This window comes from Balaenoptera borealis (genome assembly GCF_965194805.1).
Source record: "Balaenoptera borealis genome assembly, chromosome: 12".
Taxonomy (NCBI): domain Eukaryota; kingdom Metazoa; phylum Chordata; class Mammalia; order Artiodactyla; family Balaenopteridae; genus Balaenoptera; species Balaenoptera borealis.
This window is the reverse complement of record NC_138869.1, coordinates 25848963-25873364: the sequence shown is the minus strand read 5'-3', so window position 1 is coordinate 25873364 and position 24402 is coordinate 25848963. Positions and strand designations below refer to the sequence as shown.

Sequence of the window (24402 nt, the reverse complement as noted above, 5' to 3'; positions counted from 1 at the left end):
GCTAAGTATCTTATTTCATCTAAAATTCACAATAACCAGTTGTGATTTTTATTAACTCCATTTATAACTCAGGAACCTGAGACTTGAACCAAAGAACTTTCTGAAGCCATTCTACCAGTAAGTGATGGAGTTAAGGTTCAAACCTGGGTCCCTCTATTACATACCCAAGAGTTTATAGAGTCTTAACCATTCCCTAATCCCTCCAAACTGGATCCAATCCTTAAATGTGAGCTCACAGGAAAGAGGGAGTTTGGAATGTCTATAGGCAATGTTATTCAATGCCTTTAATTTTCTGTTTGCTTTGATAAAGACAGTCACACACAGGGAGTCGCTGCAGGTCTTGTGAAGAAGAGCATCGGAACAGCTGTTCCAACAGCCTGTGTGAAAAGGGAAGCTGGAGAGCTGTCCCATTCCTCTAATGGAGTTCCAACCATTGCTTTAAATTGCATGACAGGTTGCACAAAAATGAGCCTGGAAATTTGTCTTGATTGATGTACTTATAACCTACTTCTGGGAACATGAATGCAATCATATGTTTAATCATTTAATTTATGCTCAAACTCTCATAAGTCATAGAAGCAAGCTGAGAGTTTGGCATAATATCGAAAAACAATGGTGTACTCGCTAACTTTGTGAAAAATTGCCTTTTCTCTTTGGGAATGATTTCATTCTTTCGAGTAATAAAAATGATGATGCTGATGATGATAGTAATAGCTAATATTTATTAAACATTTGCTGAATGCCAGACACTCTGCTAAGTGCTTGGGGTGGATTTTCTCATGTGACCCTCACAACCCTTTGATATAGGCACTATTTTTTTTTCTTTCTCTTTTTGTTTCGTTTTTCATTCATTCATTTAAAATTGGCAAACCTGTCTCGAGCTACTCTATGCCATTCAAAGATGAATGCAATATGATCTGTGCCCTCAAGAAGTTCACTACCTAGTGAGTAGGCAGGCACATGAGCTAATAAGCTAATAATTAGAGCCCAGTGTGGTTAGGGTTACAGCTAATATGGGTGAGATACTGGCAACAGTGTTTCCTCAGTTGTTCCTAACATCACGTTCAGCTCTGCCCTGCTTCACAATTCTAGAGCAGGCATCCAAAAATCAAGACCTATCAGTTCTCTGTTTGAATGCAGTAGGGCTTATCTGGCATTTCAGGTGCTTGCTTCTTCCTTCTTGCATCTTGCACACCACTGCCAAATTCATCCTCTCCAACTATCCCTATAACATGTCCTCCCTTTGCTCACAGAATCTAGAATCTTCAATGACTTAACTTTCCTTAAAAAAAAAATTAATGAAAAAAAAAATTTTAAGCCCAAGCATCTTGCTTTCAGAAACTTCTACAATCTTATTAAGAGTTCCTCTTTTCCTACTCCCCATTGTGAATTTGCTCTTCTAGTATATTAATGTATTTACTACTGGAGGAGCACTTTTTGTTCATTTTATCTCTTTACCGTAATTCATGCCAAAATGCCAGTAGTGCCTATATTGAGAAACCCTGAGCTAAGTTGTAGGCTCTGAGGTCAGGGACTATGTCATGTTCATTATTTTATCGCTCTCAGTAAATCAGGTAGTGCTTTGACTGTGCAAAGTACCCAATAAACATTTGCTGAACTGCAACTCAAATGTTATCTGCTGAAATGATAAAAAGGGGACCGCAGTTCTTAGACAATATGATGTTTATTTCTATGTTTATTAAGCCATTGCTTATTATATCTTTTTCTATTTCCGTGGGAAAATTCCTCAAAGTGAATGGCAACAACCAAAGGGGGGAGAAAATAAAAAACAAGATTTCTGCTCCATTTATGATTTATCACTGAAAGATGGATTGACTCTCCTTTTACAGTCTCTCTTCTGCTTGACAGCAATATGACCTGGTATAAGGGCGAAATCAAGACTCATGATTAAAGTGGCCTTAGTGATTTTAAGAATATCTCAAGGAAAGATGAACATTCTTGAAAAAGTTGAAGATCAGATATTTTTCTGAACATGGCACATTCATAGAGAGAATCCCAGAACCCCAGGGTTAAAAGGGACTTTTAAGACCCTTTTTCATAATCACCACAGATGAGACAGAGTTAGATTTTGCAGCTGATATTTAATTAATTCAGTTCTTCTAAGTGATAAAATTTCTTAGAGCAGTTATGCATCTACCTCATACGTTTCTCATGGATTCAGAAAGTGTTCACTAGTGGGAATTTCTATTAAAATGCTACAACTAATGAAATCAAGCAATGTGTAGCTGAGACTAAGAAGAAACAAGTGTAATCAGCTGTCCCTTGCCCAAATTATTTTTTTAGTTAATTTTACAAGAAACTGAATTTTTTTGTTTTATGCAAGTGTTTGTGTTGATATGAAATTTATTTCCAATAATAATAGAGCAGGGATTCCCTGGTGGCGCAGTGGTTGGGAGTCCGCCTGCCAACGCAGGCGACATGGGTTCGAGCCCTGGTCTGTGAGGATCCCACATGCCGTGGAGCAACTAAGCCCGTGCACCACAACTACTGAGCCTGTGCTCTAGAGCCCACGAGCCACAACTACTGAAGCCCGCGTGCCTAGAGCCCGTGCTCCACAACAAGAGAAGCCACCACAATGAGAAGCAAGCGCACCGCAATGAAAAGTAGCCCCGGCTCGGCGCAACTAGAGAAAGCCTGCACGCAGCAATGAAGAACGAAGGCAGCCAAAAATAATAAAATAAATCAAATAGAATAAAATTTTAAAAATAGAGCAGAGAGAATTCATTCATCCACTCAGCAGGCAATGCATGTTTTTTTGGAGACCTATGAATTTTGAATACAAAACTAGAATGAGTTAGCACTACCGTGATGGAAAACATGGATTTTGTGGTTAAGCGGGCCTGGATTCTTTTTTTTTTTTTTTTTTTTTTTATTTATTTTTAGCTGTGTTGGGTCTTCGTTTCTGTGCGAGGGCTTTCTCTAGTTGCGGCGAGCGGGGGCCACTCTTCATCGCGGTGCACGGCCCTCTCACTGTCGCGGCCTCTCTTGTTCAGGCCTGGATTCTTGCGTTAATTTCTGAACTTCCTACCTGTATAAGCTTGGGAAAGTTACTTAACCGTTATGGGCTTTAGTTTTTTTTATCTAAAAACAATGGGTTCATAATAATATCTACTTCATAGGGTTTCTTTGAAGACTGAGATAATACATTTAAAAGTACCTAACACAGAGACACATAAGAAGCATTCAGAAATGTCAGTTATCAGTTTTATTATTGAACTGACCACTATAATTCAAGCTATTTTAGAATGATTTTTATTTACGATTTTATCATTATAATTATCTCTGTAAGAAAAAAATTATTTAAAAACAACTAAATAGCATTAATATTAGCTCATTTTATTAAATCTAATTGATCACTCCTTGTCCAATAATCAGAAGGTTTTCAGTAGCTTCCAAATTGGGAGAAGAGGAGGCAGTTTTTAAATCCTTTCTTTGTGAATTTTTTTAAAGATATTTCAGGAAATAGGAGTTCATGAAAAAACTAGGATGAGAGACTGTAGTTTGACCTAGGCCATAAAATAATATATATTAAGATGACTGTGGAATGCACAAAGCAGAAACAAAATAGGTCAAATAGCATCTTTAGAAAAGCAACCCTGGAAAAATGAACTAGATTCTAATAAGCCAGAGAGCAGTGCCAAGTCATCAAAGTCCATTTAGAAGAGGCAACTGTAACATGAATTTTTAGAGACCGTAGGCAGGTCTGGGACATTTTTATTCTTAGAAAGCTTTTTCTCTTCCCCTCCAAGCCAGTGGTCTCTATAAACTTGAATTAAAAGTCATACTTGGGTTTGGAGATGTATTCTTTTTCCTACTGTCTACATTGTCATTTAGGAGATATTAATGCTTGAGAGAAAGAGGAGTAACTGCTTTGTTAGCTTGCAACAAAGTAAGTCAGCTGTGAGAGGGCAGAGCAGCCGAAAGAAGATGGAACAGGGTCCTTTAGAAAGAGGCAAAGATACTAATGTCTGACCTTACCAGTGGTTGTTCATTATTTGTGTGCCCCTGTGAAAAAAGAGGGACAAATTCTAAATCAGAGACCACTGGGAAAGGCAGTTTCCCCTCAGAGCTAAGGTCAGAGAGTGTCCATTCGTGATGGTCGAGATTCAGGGCAGCAATATTGAAATATTAGGTGGGCTTTAAGGGGACAAGCATGGCAAATGCGATTGGCCTGTTTGTGACTGAACTCTAGCCGGAAGGGAGCCTCGGTTTGAAGGCTCTCAATAAACACTGCCAAACACTGACTTGTATCTGACGTTACTGGAAGCTTTGCCGTTTATTTTTTTTTCCCCCTTCAAGGCTACATATGTTTTTCTTGCTGTCAAAATATATGCTTCTCTATTTAGTATTGTCACCTATTAATTCACACAAATAAGGCCTCTTAACTCCTGACTAGCTTCTTCTTCTATTCCATACCCTGATGCTGAGACCTGCTGTTAAAAAGAAAATCATGCAAAACGTTCATAATCATTTTGTACCCTGTGAAGGATTCGTGTTTTCTGTTATTAGTCTGTGTTTTACCAAAATTATCACATTGTCCTGCATAAGGATAGAACTATATGCAAGATTTTACTTCCTCTGCTTGCCCTATCCAATGTAGTTGCATCTTAGGCGATTTGGTCTGGTCCATATATAAGGCGTGCATCACATACAGGCAAAGTTACCCTTGAAAAAAATCCTTAAATTGACTGTATAATAGAGTAGACATGATTTTGCATATATAATCCTGCAGAGTAATTTTTATTCAAAGGAAAGTTTGAGGAAGACTGTATTCTAAAGGAAGGGAAGTCTGAAATAAGAAAAGCATAGAAGGGGGAAACCTAAATGCAGGTAGATGTCTGGACGTTTAAACCATTCTGCTTCTAAGGTAGCAATCTAATCCCTCTAGTGAATGCTGGGTGGATAGAGAATTTTAATGTGCTCCTGCTTCCCTGTGGCATGGACTCCATTTCATTTTAAGATTAATCTTCTGTGACGTTAAGAAATGTCATGTGGGTTCTTTGTTGTTGTGAGAATTAAACGTCATGATGGAGACAAGGTGGAAATGTGAGGGGTTGGGAAGCGACAAATTTTTTTTTAGATAAAGATCTAGAGTTTCAGTCCAGTGTAAAGACAGCCATTTGGAAAGTATCACAGAAGAAACACTCACAGACATTTTAAGGATTTTGCAGGAAAATGCCCAGGTGGATTTGTAAAAAAAAACTAATGCCTTGAGCAGCTTCAGAAATGACCAATGCTCGTGCTGAAAAAATTTTCACTCGGATATTAAGATGTGGACCTGCTTGATTTGTACTGAGCGAATCTAGTCTCCAGTTTTGTAAAATCTCATTATCCAAAAAAGTGTGCTATAAATCCATCCACTAAATTCATTGCCAGCTTCCTAATGTGGTCATCGTCAATATCACCCTGAAAAATAGGGCTATTTTATCAGAGGGTCAAGTTTTAAAGGTTCCACTCATATCACCTTAAACCTACTGAAAGGAAACCACAGCTCATATCAAATATACTTTTGACTGTAAACAGTTTCATTTATTATGACTGTTGGTTTTAATTTTGCAGGTTTTCTTTTATACTTTTGGTCAATTCATTTTTTCTTTTTTGGTAAGCCTTTGATATCTCAAAGGCTGTAGGGTGGGAGATAAACCCTAATGCTGGGTGAATAAACTGGCCTTTCTGAAAACAATAGCTCGATTAGTCATTCTGAAGAACAGTTAGCCCTTTTGTCCCTTTCACTGAAAAGAAAGTACCAGGTCTTTGATCTACAAACTTAACACAAAATTTTCTCCAAAAAGTAAATGTCCCCATTCTGTATGTTTTCATCATACAAGGAGATTGTGGACAAAATGTAGCTTGATGAAACCAGATGGCGTAATTATATTTGCATTTTAAGATGTTTAAGTTAAAATCTCATTCTTCTTAGTATTCTTAGCCAATCATGAAAGGTTAAAAAGGACCTAATGGGTTTCAAAGAGCATTAACATCTGTAGAAGAACTCAGCCTCGTGCCCAGGTTGTTTGGATGAATTGCATACACACTTGTTTCCTGTCTTTGCACAGCCTCCATAGTGATTGGGAAATGGTGGTGTGAGATGGAACCTTGTCTAGAAGGAGAAGAGTGTAAGACACTCCCTGATAATTCCGGATGGATGTGCGCTACAGGCAATAAAATCAAGACCACAAGAGTAAGTTCATTTTTTTTCAAATGTCTCATGCGTGTTACGAACTGTATTGTTTGCCTTTGTGTTGTATTTACAAACAGCACCCAGAGAAGCTTTGAAAAGGAGAGGAAGAAGCCTTTTCCCCAACAGAAACTATTCTTAACCATTCAGATCAGTGCCCATCCATCAAAGAGAAGTTAGAGATTGAACTTGACTTTTCCATACTGAGCAGTTTAGTGTTTCTCTTACTGAGTCATAAATAAAGCTAGGTTGCCACAGCCAAAGGAAAGAGGAGCCGTGAGGCAGTTATTTGGATTATGCATCTGATATCTATGGTGCTCAGAATGGATAATAAAATAAGGGTCTAGCCTAATTCATCCAGATGGTTTCCTGAACAGTTCTGCATTTAAGTGCAGCCATCTTCTAAAGGTTCTTTAAAGGAATTGTTTGATGCTCTTTTAGGGAGGTGAAAGAATTCTCTGATATGAATAATCGTTTCTTACTTTGTGTGGTTAAATCAGGAGTTGGCTTCAAAATATGTAATGACCTGTATGAGGCTACCCAGCCCATCAGAATTGGTGTCATGATGCTGGAGCAGGTTGGAGAGGACAGCTAGGCCAGCCGTTGACCCTATAGATACTGGTCCGTAGGAAAGTCTGGAAGTTCTGATGGGGGTGTGGAGGGCGTTTGGTCAGGGTACTTAAGACAGTAACTATTTATTCACTAGTACAAAAGTATATCAATATTTTAAGAGCCAGTATGGTGATATGTACATGTACCACATGAATATCAGCCCTGTTATGTGTGTATGTGTTTTAAGTATTGGGTATTTTTTAAAGCAAGCTTCGCCATATACAAATTCCAATATGTTGAAGTTGCAGGCTTCCAAAAGGGTGACCCAAATTTAAAAGGGGATCTCTGATTCCAGCCCCTGTATTATAAGTCTTACCTTGGTCTTTCTTCTCAGAATTGTCTTTTCACAAAATAAAATTGGTTCTTGCCTCTTTGTGATGCAGAAAACATAACACCATTAGAAAATTTTTTTATATATATAAAATAAGTGGAGACACTGTGTGTCAAATTTAGTTGCCTGTATTGACCACATTAGCCAGTAAATGGCTATACCTCCCTGGCTTGCACCCAGGAGGGATGCCTGAACCATCCTAGCTTGTTAACATGAAATTGTATACTCTAAGAAGCCTGGATTATCGTATTTCATTTCAATGAGACACCTACAGAAGAGGGTATTCGAAAATGAGCCCAGTTCCTGATGCTTACCCCCAAAATCATCTTAATTAGTTGGTAGAGTATGGATTTCAGGTTTCCCTTTGGTTACATTTTACCTGAAGATGACTTTACCAAATAATTTGAAGATACCCTCACAAGTTAGTTTTAAACCACTCTGAATTTTGGCCAGTATGATTGGAATCCAGTCACCATTGTTTTAAACACATTGCTGACATATCCTCTGCCAAATCTCCATTCCCTATTCCAAATGATAACCAATCTCTCTTTATTGATGGTGAGCCCTGTTTTAATAGTACCTTCAGACTTGAAAGTCCATAAAGAGCAATAATGCAAATCAAAACATTTCAGGATTTAGATATGTGAAATTCCAAGAATACCAACGAGGAGACTCTTTGGCAGATAGAAAATAAAGGAACAAAACACAGAAATTGTTAGTGCTACTTATTTGTAACCCACGTCACTTTTTTTGATTTGGCCTTTGTAGAGTCTACTTTAAAACCATCAGGCATGTTGTAATACATCCTGGATGTTCTCCGGCATCACCAAAGTATGGTGTGGAATCCGATCATGGTAACAGAGGCTGGTACACACTGTGTTCACTACGCCCCCGGGTGGGCTGGGCACAGTGCACACAGCTGAGCGTATAAGAGAAATAAATCAGCCTTACAGCCAGGTTAAAAGCAAAGGGTGCACCTGTTCTGACGTGTGCATCCATTTCAGGAAAGGAAATAAGAGAGTCCTCTACAGCCATGTGCGCGGCACGTAAGTCAACTAAGAATTCTCAAGAATGTATTTAGAGGCGGAAAAAGAAGACACTAGAAAAGCTGAATTTTTTGAGAAATTTGGGTTAAGAAAACCCAAACAGTACACTGACTTACATTTTCTCCTCCCTTCCTTACAAGAAATTCACAATGAAATAAGCACTTTTAAATACAAAAGGTACCAATTAAGTCTAGATGACACATACAGGAGCTCCATTCTGTATAAATAGCCAACACCAGTCCTTAGATCATATGCTCCACAAATAGGTTTTATATGAATTTTTCTAGTATGCCCTGTGTATTTTTCCCCATCAGAGTATAAATATGCCTACACACTTCAAATGTTGACTCTAGCAATTTAACTTTTAAAACAGTTTAATTCACAGATGTATTTTAATTATGAATCATATGTTTTCATTGTTCTTTAAGAGGTAATCTTTAGGGTAAAAAATTCAAATTCTTATTAAAGTGAAAGGAAGAATAAAGAAAGTCACCTCTTTTGTTCTTATGTGTAGGATTGATTCAAAGAGTTCTTTCTCTCAGAAAAAGACAAAAACAAAAAACTGAAGAAACATACCCAGCTTGCTAATGGCAACTGGGAATTTCCGTCACACTGTTATTTTTTAAAAGTAGCTTCAGTGTAAAGAAATTTGCAAGAAAGATTCCTGGGACTTCGTTCTTTTTCCCTATATAGTTTTTTTCTAAAACCTCCCTATTATATGGGTTACTTCCAAATTAATCATCCTGAGCGAAAATTCTCATTATTCTTTGAAATGTAGATAAACAAAAGATGGTGCAAAATGTGGTCTAGTTTAAATTTTTATGATGCTCATTTTTTAAGGAGGGTGGAGAGTAGAAATTCAGTGTTTCATTTAAACAACCAGACACCCCAGAATGTGGACTAGCCAGGGTAACAGGCCACAATCTTAAGGAAAACCTTGGGGAAATTGGATCTGGGTGACAATAAAACTTAGAAGGAAGGAGAAAAGATAAGTAGAATTAAGCAAAGGCTTCCATTTCAGGAGATTCGGAAGAATAAATCATAGGGAAAGAGGAAGCTTCCTGAATGCCACCCTACAGAGAGAAAGTAGTCATGCTTGAGACATGTTCCAAAAACCCAGCCTGGGGTACAATAAAACTGGTAACAGGTACCTTCTGGGGAGAAGCTTAGTACATCTCGGTGAAGTTTCTTGGCTAAATTTTAACCCTGTTCCTGCTTGATCATTGCTTCAATTGTTTTATTAAATTGCTTTGTTGGGAGTTTATAGCAAGACTAACCGACCTAAATATTGACTAGAGATTTTTTTCTGATGGTTTTAGATGCCTATTAGTTTATCTCTTTTCTTTAAACTGATATATCAAAAACATAAGTTTGAAAGGTGGGGAGGCTATATTCCATGCATTCAGGAACAAATCTAATACCCTGTGTATTCAGGAACAATGACTTCATTTAGAAAGCTAGACTTCCCCTTAGAAGAAATAAGTTGTTTGACAATGGTGTAATAATTTATATGTAAAAGGTGAACATTGGTTGTTTGGGAACAGGAAGAGGAGGGGAATAAAATGAGGAGAAAACCAAAGTCACTTGGGAAGGAAAATTAGCAGATTAAAACACCAGAACATAATCTGACCGAATACCTGGGGAAATATCAAGCAACTTTGGATTTCCTTCAATCCAATATGTTAATGTCTTTCACACTAGCGAGGAAATCAACAGTTACTGCACAATGTAGAGTCAAGTTTCATTTCCTAAAAGAGTAAGTTGAAGACCTCAGATTACACACCTAACCACAATAGCCATCTTGTCAGATTTGGTGTTCTCTGTGACTAGCCCAACACAATTCACCACAATCATTTGTCCACAGGCCCTGGGATCATCCTTCTAATGCCAACTCTAACTTTATATATCTCCACCCATTCTAATCACCCTGATGTTTTTTTATATTACTGAAGGGTAAAGTACCAGCTTTGACATATTCCAGCTTCTTCCCTCAAAATTCCACCAGGTCTGAAATGTTCTGAGAGACTTCACAATCTTGATCTCTAGTCCATTCATTTTGCAAGAAATGCCTTTAAAAGAGAGAGAGAGAGAAAGAGAGATGGTGGGGAAGGAGACAGGGAGGGGTATTTAGAGATTGCAGGAAAGAAGAGTAAACTATCTTCTTAAAGAATAAACTATGCTATCACAATTGCCCCTGGATCCAAGTGCGCTCATTCATTTCTTTAATAAATAATATTAAGCCTCTGTTATCTAAAATTAAAGTCTTGGGAATGTGATGGTGGACATGACACGGCCCCTGGTCTTCTGTGGAGGCTAGGGCCTAAGGTTCGGTGGGATAGGGGAGGAGGAGGGTCAGTACAGATAAAAGAAAGGCAATTCCAGTTCAGTTTTGGAAATGGCGCTTTCTCCCTCCTTTCGGTAAAAAAGAAGACAGTGAAACAAAATGTGATAAACACCACTGGACTGTAGGAAACCAAGGTTTGGAAGGATCTGTTATTTATATGGAAGAATAAAAAAAATGTGTGAAGACATCTCATACATTCCGCCCCTGATCCAACCAACTTTTGAATGCAAATGTGTATGGTGTATGACTGTTCCTACCTAACCCTGAAAGCTTTAAATGGACTTCACTCCTGGCCTCAGAATACTCAATTCCTAAGCTATAAAAAATTAAGAGATGATGAAGAAAAATGCCTTAAGTCCTAAAACTCTAAAGTAGAACCTTCAACTCTATTAGAACCATCATTCATGCTCTAAACCAGTGACTCTTCGTGCATGCATCCTTCTGAATATAAGAGTCTTTGGGACCATATTTGAATGGATTAAATGGCATCAATAGTTAGAGGAGTATGCCCTTGATTGCCCTTGAACACCATGTCATTGTTTGAGTGGAACAGTTCCTCACCTTGCAAAGGTCTCTTATGTTCCTCAACAAACGTGATCTGACCTTGGCAATGAGTTCACCTCATGCCACCCCTTTGCATCTTACAAGAGACCAACATGAGAAGGCCATGGAATTTCCTACTCATGAAATTCTCATCAGACAGACATAGGAATGACTGCGTAATGTGCAGGAAGAGCCCAGTACAAAATGAAAACACAGGGGCCCTTGTTCAAAAGTTACTAATAATTTCAAGACGGCAACTGCTGGTCATTAAACCAAGTGAGGGGCCCTTTTCGACAAAGGGCTCCCTGCAGCTAGATTGCATGCCCACGAACCCAGTCCTGGATAGGCATTGCTCCAAGAGTCTGTCTCCTCAATTGTGGCAAAATTAGTTTAATGAATTGATAAAAAAAAATACGGTGGCCTGTCCATAAGCTTTGATCACCATTTGAGAACTACTGCTCTAGACTTGAACATTTTTTACTTTAGTTCACTTGAAAGAAGCAACATCCTAAAAATTCAAGGTGTCCTCTTTTTCTGCCTTATCACCTTTCTTTGTGCCTTCATTTCGTTTTCTCCCTGAAATTTCTTTCTTTCTTTCTTTGGTTTCAGATTCACCCAAGAACCTAACGGAAGCATTTGTTATAGTAATAAAGGAAAACCTACTCTGTGGAAAATACATTTTAAGAATTTAAAACATCTTACACATTAGAAGCCAAATGGATTTCTTATTTGCACTTTGACTGATTACCAGATAATCACAGTGCTTTTACTGTGTGTCACGAAGTCTCCTAGAGTGAGAAGACCCGGAGATTTTGGCAACACCATGGAAAGTGGGTTAAGGAAAAAAAGGGTTTTCTCAATGCAAATTTTGGGGATCACGAAGAAAGATCAACTGTCTTCTAATCTGGATCTATAGTTACTTTGTACCATTTGAAATATATGTATATATAATATTTTGAAATATTATATATTCTCTTCAAAAAATGAACTGTACCACAGTTTGAGGCGGCTGGTGTACCTCTTTGAGTTTTGGATGTTTTGTTTCGTTGTCATTTCTTTTTCTATCGGCAAGGAAATCACGTGCCCTTTTGAGAGGTCGGCATGGCACTCGCACTGGAAGGCCAGCTACAGGTGGACTCCTGGAATCTGAGAGATCAGAACGATACTGAGTCAAAAGCTTCCTTCTCTTTCTACCAGATGGCCCAAGGAAGCACATCATCCTGTTTTATTGTTTTCTACCCTGTGCAATATTAGCATGCAAGCTTGGCTTACATAACCATACTTTATATTCAACTGGTATATGATAACCGTTCTAACCTCTTCCAGGAAAATATTTTTAGAACTACTCACTTTTCCACAGATAAGAAAAATGAGGATTCTTGAGGGAGCCGCTCCACCATGCTATTAAGACTCTGGCAGAGTGATGGTCAAATATGGATCCCTGGATTAAGTTCTGTAAATACAATGTCTTAAGGCTTTGTTTAGCTGTCCTAGACTGCAGAAATGTCCTCTGATTAAATCCAAAGTCTGACATCATTAATTACATGGTGCTGTAGCAACAGGTCTTATCACAGCACATCTTTCTATGTTTGATTTGCTTTTTCCAAGAGTATTCAGATCTCTTCTGGTGAGATAGGAAGACCATTAAAGAAATTAGGTTTCAGAATGACCCTTGTGACCAAATGTTGGACAGCCCTATTAAAGTGGTAAATAACTTCTTTCTAAATCTGCTTGTCCTCTTCATTTGCCATTTTCTTTTCCTCAGTCTGCTTTAGCCAAATCCAGAGAACACCCGCTTAGTGACACAAAGTCCACCAGAATTGTTTGCATGACGTCATTGCTGCCATCATAACCAATGTTTCCAACTCTAATAATTTGAAAACTAGAAATTCATTACTATAAGTTCAGTGTTCTCAGCCAGCAAGATGAACTGTCAAACCCTATTATTGGGCTTCTATAGTGATCACTTGGATGATACATATTGGGCTCACACCCCAAAAGATCAATTTGTGTCCATCTTCTTTTTTTGATAGTTACTCGGCTGATACTTATAAGAAGGAAATATCTACTTAAATTCTAGTTTACCTGGTAGAGCATAATAGTACTATCAATTCCTGTTACTTACCCTATCATATTGCAAGTGTATTTTTTTTCTCCAAAATCTTTTCTCCAGAATACATGTTATTAGGGGCTGTTACTAGATCAGCAGCACAGTGGGTCTCCTAGTGTGGAATTTTTAAGTTAAATTTTGGGTTAAATCCAGAGGCTCCTTCATCTCTACCAATATACCTTGAAGTCTGATTGAATATATAAATAGTCTAACCAGGTGGATTTGTTCTGCATCTTGAATGCCTATAAAAGCATCCAAAAATGGAAATGGAATCCTCAGTGCAAAATCTGAGCTTCCTAAATACTTTCACAAATATTTTCCAGGAGGTAGCATAAAATTCATACCCACAAATCAGAATTCCTTGAATTTTATGGTCTATAACCCTGTACCAAGTGATATATTAGAAATTGATTTTCATCTGTAAGTTTTGGAGTGAAAACTGAAAACATAAACCCAAAGAATTATCTAGAACAGTACATCCCAAAATGTGGAGGAAGAAACATCTATAATCCAATATATTGGGGAAATTTTTTTCAACAAAATAAACAGAAATATTTACTGAGGGATTCTCAGAGCCTTTAATACGCCAAAAGACACTGTGTGTCTTCAAGAAAGGCTGAAACAAGGGGAGCCAAGTAAAAGGCTTCCAGAATCCAGGCATGTTGGATGGTCCTTGACTAATGGAGAGCTCGTTCCCTGACTAATGGGAAGCTGCAAGAAATTATGTCCGTGTGAGGATATGTTCACTGCATTGTCATGTCTTCAGTTTTTCTAGAGAACCGGAAGTCTGGATTTTACATAAAATCTTCTAACATTCTTAAATAAGATGAACCAAAATGAGATTACTTCCATTAAAAAAATTCTGCAAGCGTTATTATTGCCCAAAGTGTCCTGACCATGTGGCCTTTTCTATGAGATTAGTGTTTTCTGGAATACCCTTTGAAAAGTGTTGGTCCTGAATAAAAATCCAATGAGAAGCAAAAGGGATATTCTGTTTTCTGTGGCCTCACACATACAGACCATTCTCATGATTCACAGTACGTGGAGTTCACAGCTTTTTCTGTTCTGTAACCTGAGCCTGTAAATCAATGAAGGAGCTGGTCTAGAGGTTCAAGTCTGTTAGTTCATCTCCTGTTGGTCGCTTAATGCAGTAGCTTCCCTGGGAAAGACCTGGAAGAAGAGAGAAGGGGAAAAAAACCCACCACATCAGAATCAAGCAACCATCCAAGAAAACAGTACAAATATTTGTAAATGTCATCAAATTCAGTTTCAGTTTACCCAAGTCCCTTACCCAAATGTGTGAACCATCAACTTGTGTTTAAATTTAACTTGTGCCAGTTTGGGGAGTTTTCAGTAGCTACCATCTGCCTATTGAATCTGAGTGTATATGGTTTAAAAACTTATATCACGTATTTCTGGTTAATAAAGAGCTCAGTGTGGTATGACTAATATTGATTTTGAGCTTTTGCATCAAATATAATGAAGAATATTATAACACAATTAGAGCAAATGGTTTTGTCCAAATCCCTTCTCTTGGTAAAAAGGGAAATATGACTTATTTCATAAGACAAAGATTTTTGAGTAAGGTGAAGCTTACTTGTTGACTTTTTTGTGTGTTTTTTGTGTGTAATTTATCCATTAATAGAGTTGGCAAGCACGTGGAGAAGTTTTACTACTTTTTTTCCATTATAGAATGATAAAGAATGTTTTCACCAACACACAATTCACATCTTTTTCTGATCAAATCCAATGTAACTTTCACCAAGCAATGTAGTGATTTTATAGTACAGTGTATTATGCCACTTTGCCATTGTCACTGATAAAATAAGTTATGGAGGGTATAAAAACTGTTTATATGAGGAGATCCACACATTCCTCACCAGCATGGGATATGCACTCCTTCCTGGAAGGTTAAATATCGTGTCATAACATGAGTTTCTCTTTTAATTAAGCTTGACAATCCCATTTCAAAATCCATTTGGGTTTGTTTGACAAAGAAGTGTGCCGTGTCTCTTTTCATGAGCTGTCTACCTTCTAAATAAAAGATTTAGTGTCTAGCAAATTCTAGGGCTCAAGTCACTTCCATCTAGTTTATAAATATAAGAAAGCAAGGTAAAAAAAGCATTCTAAGGAATGTGGAAACTCTGGACTCGTGCAGTAGTGATAGAATCTGATTTCCTAATACCTGTGGACATTATACAAAAGTGATAAAATAGAATCATGTTCATCCTTCAAAGTAAATTAAAGAGGAAGCCACTAATTGCGCACACACACACACACACACACAAATCCCCTGCTAATAAAGATTTTAAGATTTTAGGTTGAATAGGCCAGGATTTTTTTTCCTTATAAAAGATCTCAGGAGCATCTCAGTGGAAGTTGCATTGTGCTGACATCTTTGGTCCACAGTGGCTCTCATGTATTTATTTTATTTACTTAGGTAGTTTGTTTCATTTTCAAAAACACATTAAGCTCTAATTTATTGATTTTGATAGCTAGTTACATTATTTAAAAATATAATAACCAATCACCAAACATGAAAGCCAGGACCCCAAACATAACTGACTGTATTTATAGATCAGGGAATGTCCATCCAACCCTAATTCCCACCTACTGTAACCCAAGAGTAGAGTCCATATGTGCCATGAGGAAAACCTGAGGCCATACTTTCCTTAAGACAGTGGTTCTGAACCACTGGGCCATGGCACATGGATATGTGGCCATTCTTCATGGAGTGGGTGGGAATTGGCTTCTTAATATAGTCTGCAAATACATTTTTTATATTAATTTTTATTGGAGTATACTTGATTTACAATGTTAGTTTCTGCTGTACAACAAAGTGAATCAGTTATACATGTACACATATCCACTCTTTTTTAGATTCTTTTCCCATATAGGTCATTACAGAGTATTGAGTACAGTTAGTTCCCTGCGCTCTACAGTATGTTCTTGTTAGTTATCTATTTTATATGTAGTAGTATGTATGTGTCAATCCCAATCTCCCAATTTATCCCTCCCTCCCCTTTCCCCCTTGGTAACCATAAGTTTGTTTTCTACATCTGTGACACTATTTCTGTTTTGTAAATAAGAAAATTATGATTGTTTCATAGGTAGTTCTCAACCAGGGCCTGCAAGACATATATGCCAACAGGAGCTATAGCCAAATAACGCTAGTTAACTAACCAAGGTCACATGTTACTGCCCAAGCACATGGTGATGAGAGTAGGGACATGGTCCCAGCCTATTATTGCCAACCTGCATTAGGGAGCTAGTATGGCCCAATTCTTCCTTTTTTTTGTTTTTTTAAAGAAAATCCAGAAATTCAGAGGTTTATATGAAATCTCCAAATTGTGCATATTTATAACCTATTGAGCTTTTATTAAAAGACAAGACTGAAGATTCTATTCTGTCTGTGAGACATCAGTTTGCATATCTGGCCTAACATGACATTCTTCTCAGGATTTGCATTCTCGTGTGCTTCCTCTGGTGGTAGGAAAAAACGATGGAGGGAGAGCTTGTTTGCAGTCCATTGCATGTAACCTGCAACCTCTCCTGCTTTTACCACTGAGAACACAGTGCGTACGGCAGTAGATATCAGTTATGCTCGATTGGGGGCATGCCAAGGTCACAAAAAGAGGTCAGCCCCTGTACTAGAATAGAGTAAATGGATTAAACTTCCATAGATTCCACCTTTGGGGTCACCAACACAGTGTGGGAGCCGATTTTAGGGACTGGAAAGAAACAGTATCAGGTCAACAGATCCCCCGAACTGCTGCTAAAAGACTTGAGAAGCTTGTACATTCCGTTTTAAAAAAAAAAAAGCTAGGTACTAATTGCCCAATGGAAATGGCCTCCTCCCTCTGCTTCCTCATTCTATACACACCCTCCCATACCCACACGCGTGAATTCTCAATTTCTTTGTCCCCTGATCTGAATCCTTCTTGAGATGGCCAGATTGAGAAGCTCTCAGGGCCTCTCATACCTCTCACCCCTGCCATTCAGCTCACCCCTGTCACATCTCCTCTTCTCCCTTTCACATTCCAGGTCTAAAAAGCACTGTATGTATTGAAAAGAGTTCTAGAATTGTAAGCCAAATGCCCCCCCACCCCACCAAAGATTGATGTCCTCGCCCTCCACTTACAACCTAGAAAAGCTTATAACCTCTCCCTCTAAATTTTCCTTTCTGTAAAATGGAGATCATTGTACGAAGTTTAAAGGTTATGGGAAGACTAGGGAACTAGAGAAAATGGAAATGTGTTATACATGGAAAGCAGTAGGTAAGCTCTTGTTGTTGTTGTTATTCTCAGATTACTCCTACAAGGCATCACCTAGAAGCTGCCTGTGTCAGTGCTGGCTCCACTCAGGGCAAGCAAAACACAAACTTAGAAAAAAACAGGCAGACTGTTATCTTACACTCTCTTTCTAAAAAGCTCAAAGACTAGACAGATCCCTCCTCAACCCTGTTGAACTTGAATTCAACTTCAACCCTGTTGAATCCCCATTTGCCTTTACCATTGCTAATGTTTTTAAACCACTGGAAAATGCCAATATAACCTACACTTGAGCACTGACATTGACACAAGAAAGTAACTGCATGTTGGAGAAGGCACCCGTCTGGTGTCCAGAATGTTCATCCAGAAGTTGAGTTGTTAATGGCCAGAGCCATCTTATGTGTAGGATAATTTTCAGCAACTACACACTCTTCGTCACCAGGCCACTCTTTCCCCACCCCCAGCCCTCTTGTCATTCAGGCAAAATGTCCACGCAGATTCACATGTAACCCTTGTTACTGCAGAGGTCTGACCTTACATGCCTGCCCTTACACCCGCCTCACTGGTAAAGACGGCTTTCATTCATTCATCTATTCATTCATTCAATAACCAAATATCTGTTGAGCATTTGCCATGTGTCAGGCACAGTATTAGATTGACTTCAGACCTCACATTATTCTAGGAGACACAGACAAAAACAACAGTGAACAAATAATCAAAAATTGTGATAAAATAAATGCAAAAGGAGCCAAGAAAGTAAATAATGGGAAGGAACCATGAACATTATGTAGGATAGTCAGGGAAAACCTCTTGGAGGAGGTGGCATTAGGTCTGAGAACTAGAGGAGAGCAGGAAGCAGCCCTGCAGAGAGCCGAGGGGGAGAGGGGAGGGAGGAGGTAGGGGTGTTGCAGGACCACAGGTTAGTATGTGCCAAGGCCTTAGCCAAGGAAGACTTCAGTGTGTTTGCAAAACAGAGAGAAAGTCTCTTGTAGTTTGCTGTCAAAGCAGAGTGATTAGAGCAAAGTGGCCTGAGATTGGGGAAGTAACCTTGAAGTCAGAGCCAGGTAGAGCATGATAAAGTTGTTTGAGTTCTCTCTGAACTGTAGCAGGAAACCATGAACAAGGTTTTTAAGCAAGGAGTGACACAATCTGATTTATACTTAATAGCAGACACTGTTAGTGTCACCCATAGCCTCTCCTTGGTCCCATACACATGCAGGGCAGACCAGATGTACCTGGGAATCAGAAGAGCAGCCATTGGCTGATGGGATGTTATGTATAGATTCCCCAGCTTCCTTGCTCCCAAGCAAGACAGCTCTGAGGCGTATTCTATGTCATGGCTGTCCAATAGAGCTTTCTGCAGTGTGAAAATGTTCTATATCTGAGCTGTGCAATAGGTAGCCACAAGCTATATGTGGCTATTGGGCACAGGAAATGTGTCAACTGTGACACATGAAGTGATTTTTTTAAATTTAATTTTATTAACTTAATAGACAGCCACATGTGGCTAGGTGGCTACCTTATTGGACAGCACAGTTCTGTTTTGTCTTGGAGAGGTACCAAGTGAGGCTGAGTCCCAGTTGCCCAAAGCCATAATCTGGTCATAATTGTACATTTTATTGGCTTCTTTTCATTTCCTGTCTCTCTTCCTCACTTCCTTACCAGTACTGCCTGGATTCACCTCTCAAATACACTCCTTGCACTGAAATCTCTGTCTCCCGGCCTTCCTATGGAGAGACCCACCTAAGGCAAAGTTTTAAGATGACCATGCTATTTCCAAAATGGAGAAAAATGGGAAGGGCACACAACTGGAGCTGAGGGGATCAGTAAGGAGAGTTTTTCAGTATTTAGTAAACATACGTGGAGCTTTGCCTTGTCAGAGCCTGAGGACAGAGCAGTGAATCACGCTTTTCCTTTCATGGAGGAGCTGATAGCTTAGATTCAAGTCTCAGCTACATCAGTCAATTGCCACTTCATAGACCCAGTCATCCAAGGCTATCTTGATGAAAGAAGAGTAGGGTTATGCTGTATCTCTTAGAGGTAAGTCATAGAGAGAAAGCTTTAGTCCCTTCTGATTCAGCTTGTTCCCATATACCTAGCCTCACTGCCAATGAACAAAGTTCAAATTGAATTATTAGTAAGGAAATTCCAAGTTTGTCTCTAATCCTAGTATTTTCTAAAAACCAGATGGTAAAACACACACGGCATTCTAGGAAATGCATTGGATTAAAAGAACCCTGATCTCTAGTCATAACTTGGGGAATGACTTAAACTTCTTGCAGTGGTTCTCAGAAATGGCATTCTGTGCAGGCAACTGCAAGTTGTAACTATGGGGGGCAAATGGTGAACTAGTTAAAGTACCAGTTTGAAATTTTAAAGGTCATAGGCAAAAGATTTTGCAAAGGCAAATAATCAAGGAAGACTCTATATAAAAACGACTGAGCTCTCTAAGAATATAGCAGGAGGGATAAATTGACTTATGACTTAAACTGACTTCCAGAAATGTTAAGGTCAATGTAGAAAACTTTGTAGCTGTATTCAAATTAAGTAGGATACAACTACTGTGTGAAGCCAATAATATATAGGTGATAGACAATTCAGGTTTTCCTCAAGCAACTATGTTGTTTCTGTTTTTTTTTAGGTCAATAAAAGTTATCTTCTGGCTAAAATGTCTGGAAGGGATGTTGTTAAGAGAAAAATAAACTCAAGATAGGAGAAGAGATTTGTAAGAGAGTATCTAGTTCTCTTCAATGATTCAAGCACCCTGGGTGCAGTGATGCAGGAAGAAGGGAAGCCCTAATTGGTACATATTTTTGTTATTTCTATGGTATAAATACTCCCACCACTGACTCCAAGCTACCAACGACAGGTTGGGAAGAGATGTACGTTGTTGGCCCTTGCAAACCACTGAGAGCCAGCTTCAGCATATCACTGCATAAGGGGAAATCACATTCCTAGTACTAAAAAAGAGAAACTGTCAAAAAATTACGGTGCTAATGCTAGGGAATTGTGTAACTGGGAGAGGTACCAGAAGTCTAGTATGGGTTAAGTATAGTTAAAATTGTTAAAAAAAAAAAAAAAAAAAAAAAGGAAGTGGATTCTGAAACCTATAGATCAGTGACCCTGAGGTCAGCCCAGGGCAAGATTCCAAAGTAGATCATTTAAGGAATTTGGGGGGAATAAATAGGGACTCAGTGATCACCAGGAGCCAACTTGCGTTCTCTGAAAAAACAGTCATGCCAGAAAACTTTTTCATTGACCTCACTGTTTTCTTTAACTAGTCTAACGTATTTTTAAAAATTGATGGGCATGTCTAGATATTAACAAGATATGAGTCTAGGCTAAGAATTGGCAAACTATGGCCCGTACACTATGTCTGGCATGCTGCCTGTTTTTATAAATAAAGTTTTATTGTAACACAGCCACTTGTTTACATATTGGCTAAAGCTTCTTTTGCAACAGTAGCTGAATGGCTGCAACAGAGATTTTATGCTCAGAAAACCTAAAATGTTTACTATTTGGCTCTTTATATTTTGATGTCCCCTTGTGTATTCTGGAGAAGGCTGGGTGATAGTAAAAATTGTGTGAGCTCATAACCATAATGAACAGTCATATTCAAATGTATCTAATTTATGGAATAATCATATCCTAGAGAAAGATTTCTAGTAGCAGAATCCTGGGTTCTGTCCTGGCTGTGTCCTGTGCACGGTTTTATTATCAACCGTGTGAAAGGCAGTATTGACGTGGTATGTGGACCAGTTTTGCAGGTGATCCACAGTCAAACTGGTCATCCACTACTTAGCATGGGTAAATCAAGTTCAAGCAAGTAGACAGAGGAAAGCATTTATGATGATCAGAAACAGTTGAAGGAGGTTGATGTGTAGATTCATGGAAAAAGAAGAGGGGGTCAAGAATGAGAAGCTGCATTTAAATATTTGAAGGTCTGTCATTTAGAAGAGGGATTAAATTAGTCTCTAAAGAGTGTGTAGAATTTATAACTAAACATATATCAGTTTAAGAACAATTTACCTGATTGACTTTCTTTAGTAGGTAATGCATTTCTTGGTATGAATGGTGTTCAAACATAGACCAGGAGAACTCTTGGGAGGCTGTAGAAGGACGCATGCCTAAGGAATCTTGTATCTCTCAGAATTTGTGATTATCTGAGCCTGATTTCTTATCAGTGGAGTGAAAATGGGATTCGAGATACTCTGTAATGTCAGATACTTATGACATAACAAATTCTTAGGTTCTGAAGAGCAGCTCAAACTGCCTACATCCAGATTGCTTGGTTTAGACATATAGATGTCCCTTAACTGCCCCAGAGACTGGCCAAAAGACTTCAGGATGTTCAGTCAGGTATAACTTAACAACTGCAAGGATAAGCCAGTTGGAAGTTTGAGAACAGGGAAGGAGGCCCAAACCAAATAGGTCAAAAACAACATGGTTGAAGGCAGGAATTGGTTTAAAAATGTAAAATTGAGCAAGTCATTGGATATTTTAGCCAGGTATGTCTCCACTACCTTTTCAGAGGCTTATCAGATTATAGATATCATCTAATTATATCCAAGATTTTAGAAGGCAATAAGATGTATGAGTAGTGAGAAATTGAGTAAATGAAACTTCCTGTAGACAAAAATTTCACAACTGTCTTTCACATTTCAGTTTTAACACACTACTTATGTGTGTTAAGATCTGAATGCTCTTAAGATCTCAAGGCTCTTTCCAGGAATGCCTAAGTAAAAGACCATCAGATATTTCTCTATTCCATTGCAAGTTTTATCTTCTTTATATGGAAGAAAGTTGTTAAATGGGAGCAGTCAATGCTAACTCAGAGTTGCCATGTTCATTACTAATTAATTTGTCGCTGCGGCAAACTTACCCAGAGTGTGACAGCAAAATGCAGAGCACTTGTCGCAAATATCCTAAGGAGCTACACAATGCCCGCATGCATACGAATGCCACCAAAGAAACGCATGGCTTATGTCAGAGGGACATCGCTCTGCAAGATAATCTCTTTATAGTCCTGCCCTGGTACAGTAACTATCACCCCTAAAAAAATCCAATGGCCCCTTCAGACATCATCTTACTCTTCTGAAATGAAATTCATGGATACTGTAACCTCCCTAATCACGTAATTTCAAAAAATTAATATAAGGTACAAATATAATATAAAAGAGAAATGAAAGAAAATCAGTTTATAATAAAATATTTCTTTTATAAATGCTCTAGCATATAATGTCAAAAGACATAATGAAATACTTAAAGGTTTGAGCATAGTAAGTTTAAATTTAAGAGAAGTAACATTTATCCAGCTACAGTTGACACATTATATATTAAAATACAGACTAAGTAAAAGCAGATGTGTGCATATATTTTAAAATACAGGCTAAATAAAAGAAAATGTATGCATACATAAAACCAAGAATACAACAGCTATAAATACAAACTGAAATGAACAGTTTTATTACTGACTCAAATCCACAATCCATGTTCCTATTGGTAACGTGACTTTTCTAAAATGGTTGACTAATTCTTAGTAAAAGTCAGAACAAAACAAGACAATCTTTCCCTTATTTACATGGTAGTTGCACTTCTGAGTAGTTTTAGTATATATCAAAATCATGCCAGCACGAATGGCTACTGACCGAAATCACTGTGAGAACACTTTCTACGGGCTCCTGTGAACCATTGCCGCTTGTGAGAAGGGATTTTGATGAGATAGTTATTCAGCTTAAACACTGACTATAGTCCCAAAGACAGGAGAAAAGAAAGCATTTTATTCAAAAATGACATTCTCTTCCTATACACCATAGTGGATTGTTAGTGTCCATAGTAGGATTAGAGACATGGCTGGTATTTTTCAATGATAATTCCATTCGGCCTCCTAACATAAGCACTGCAAATTGTACAACTGGAAATAAAAACTCTTTTGGTCAAATATTATACTCTGAACATGCAACTCATTATCTCTTTGAATAAGTTGAAATCTAGCTTTCAAATTTATCACTCAGCATTTCACATTCGTTCAAGATAATTTCTAAAAAGAATAAAGATTCTAAAAAGAATAAAGATTCTTTATTCTTTATTCAAACCCACTTCTAGAGAAACTCAAGATAGGCTCAAAGTCTATTGGGGAGAGTCTTTCAATTTACAAGAAAACGGTGGTCATTATGTTGGTTTTGTAACTTCTGAGATATTTAACAGATTTCAATGACCTTTGAGATGTGTGTGTGTATATGTGAGACATGGATTTTACAGAGGGGGCTTTGAAGTTCTGTAGGTTTTGGATTTGGCAACTGTAAACCTAAATTAAACATTTGATTAAAAAGTGAATCTTTAGAGCCCTTGCCCTACCCTGTGTGCTCTTAGAACTGCTCTAGGGCCAAAGCCCCTGAACATGCTTGAGGATTTCTGGCTCCATTGGCTCCATTGTTCCATGCTGGGGCTGTTGTTCTTTTTTAACTTTTTTATTTTAGAAAGTTTCAAGCATAAGCAAAAGAAGATCAAATAATATAATGAACCCTTGTTTACCCATCAGCCAGCTTTAAGAAATACTAATACGCAGCCCATCTTGTTTCATCCAAATCCCCACCAACTGCCCCCAACTCCAGATTATTTTGAAGCAAATCATCTCATCTCATCTGTAAATATATCAGACTGTATATAATCAGGCATTTTTTAAATCACAATATGATTATCAAAACTAATAAACAATTAACAATGTTATTAATATCATCAAATAAAAAGTCAGTGTTATTTGTGCTCTTGTGATTGTCTTATCATTTTTCAGTAAATTGCTTGAGTCAAGATCCAGATATGTTCCATCCATGACAATTGATTGAAGATAATGAGTTGCTTCAAACTAATCGAGGTGGGGGAGTTGGTGTGGACCAACACAATGGATTATAGCCTGATATATTTTTTCTTGATTAGAAACACCATC

The 24402-nt window shown here is 38.1% G+C and overlaps 1 protein-coding gene across 2 annotated transcripts in view; it reads left to right on the top strand.

Moving 5' to 3' along the window:
* The window catches only part of TAFA1 (TAFA chemokine like family member 1), a 781657-nt gene extending 759881 nt beyond the window's left edge, over positions 1-21776 (top strand). Inside the window, exons 7-8 of one of the 2 annotated variants that reach the window (XM_082344862.1) lie at positions 6078-6202; positions 11685-21776. In XM_082344862.1, coding sequence (XP_082200988.1) covers positions 6078-6202; positions 11685-11702 — 143 coding nt within the window. In that variant the 3' untranslated portion in view covers positions 11703-21776. Of the gene's footprint in view, positions 1-6077 lie in introns of both variants that reach the window. The other variant, XM_082344863.1, reaches the window with a different exon arrangement.
* Positions 21777-24402: the final 2626 nt, after the last annotated feature.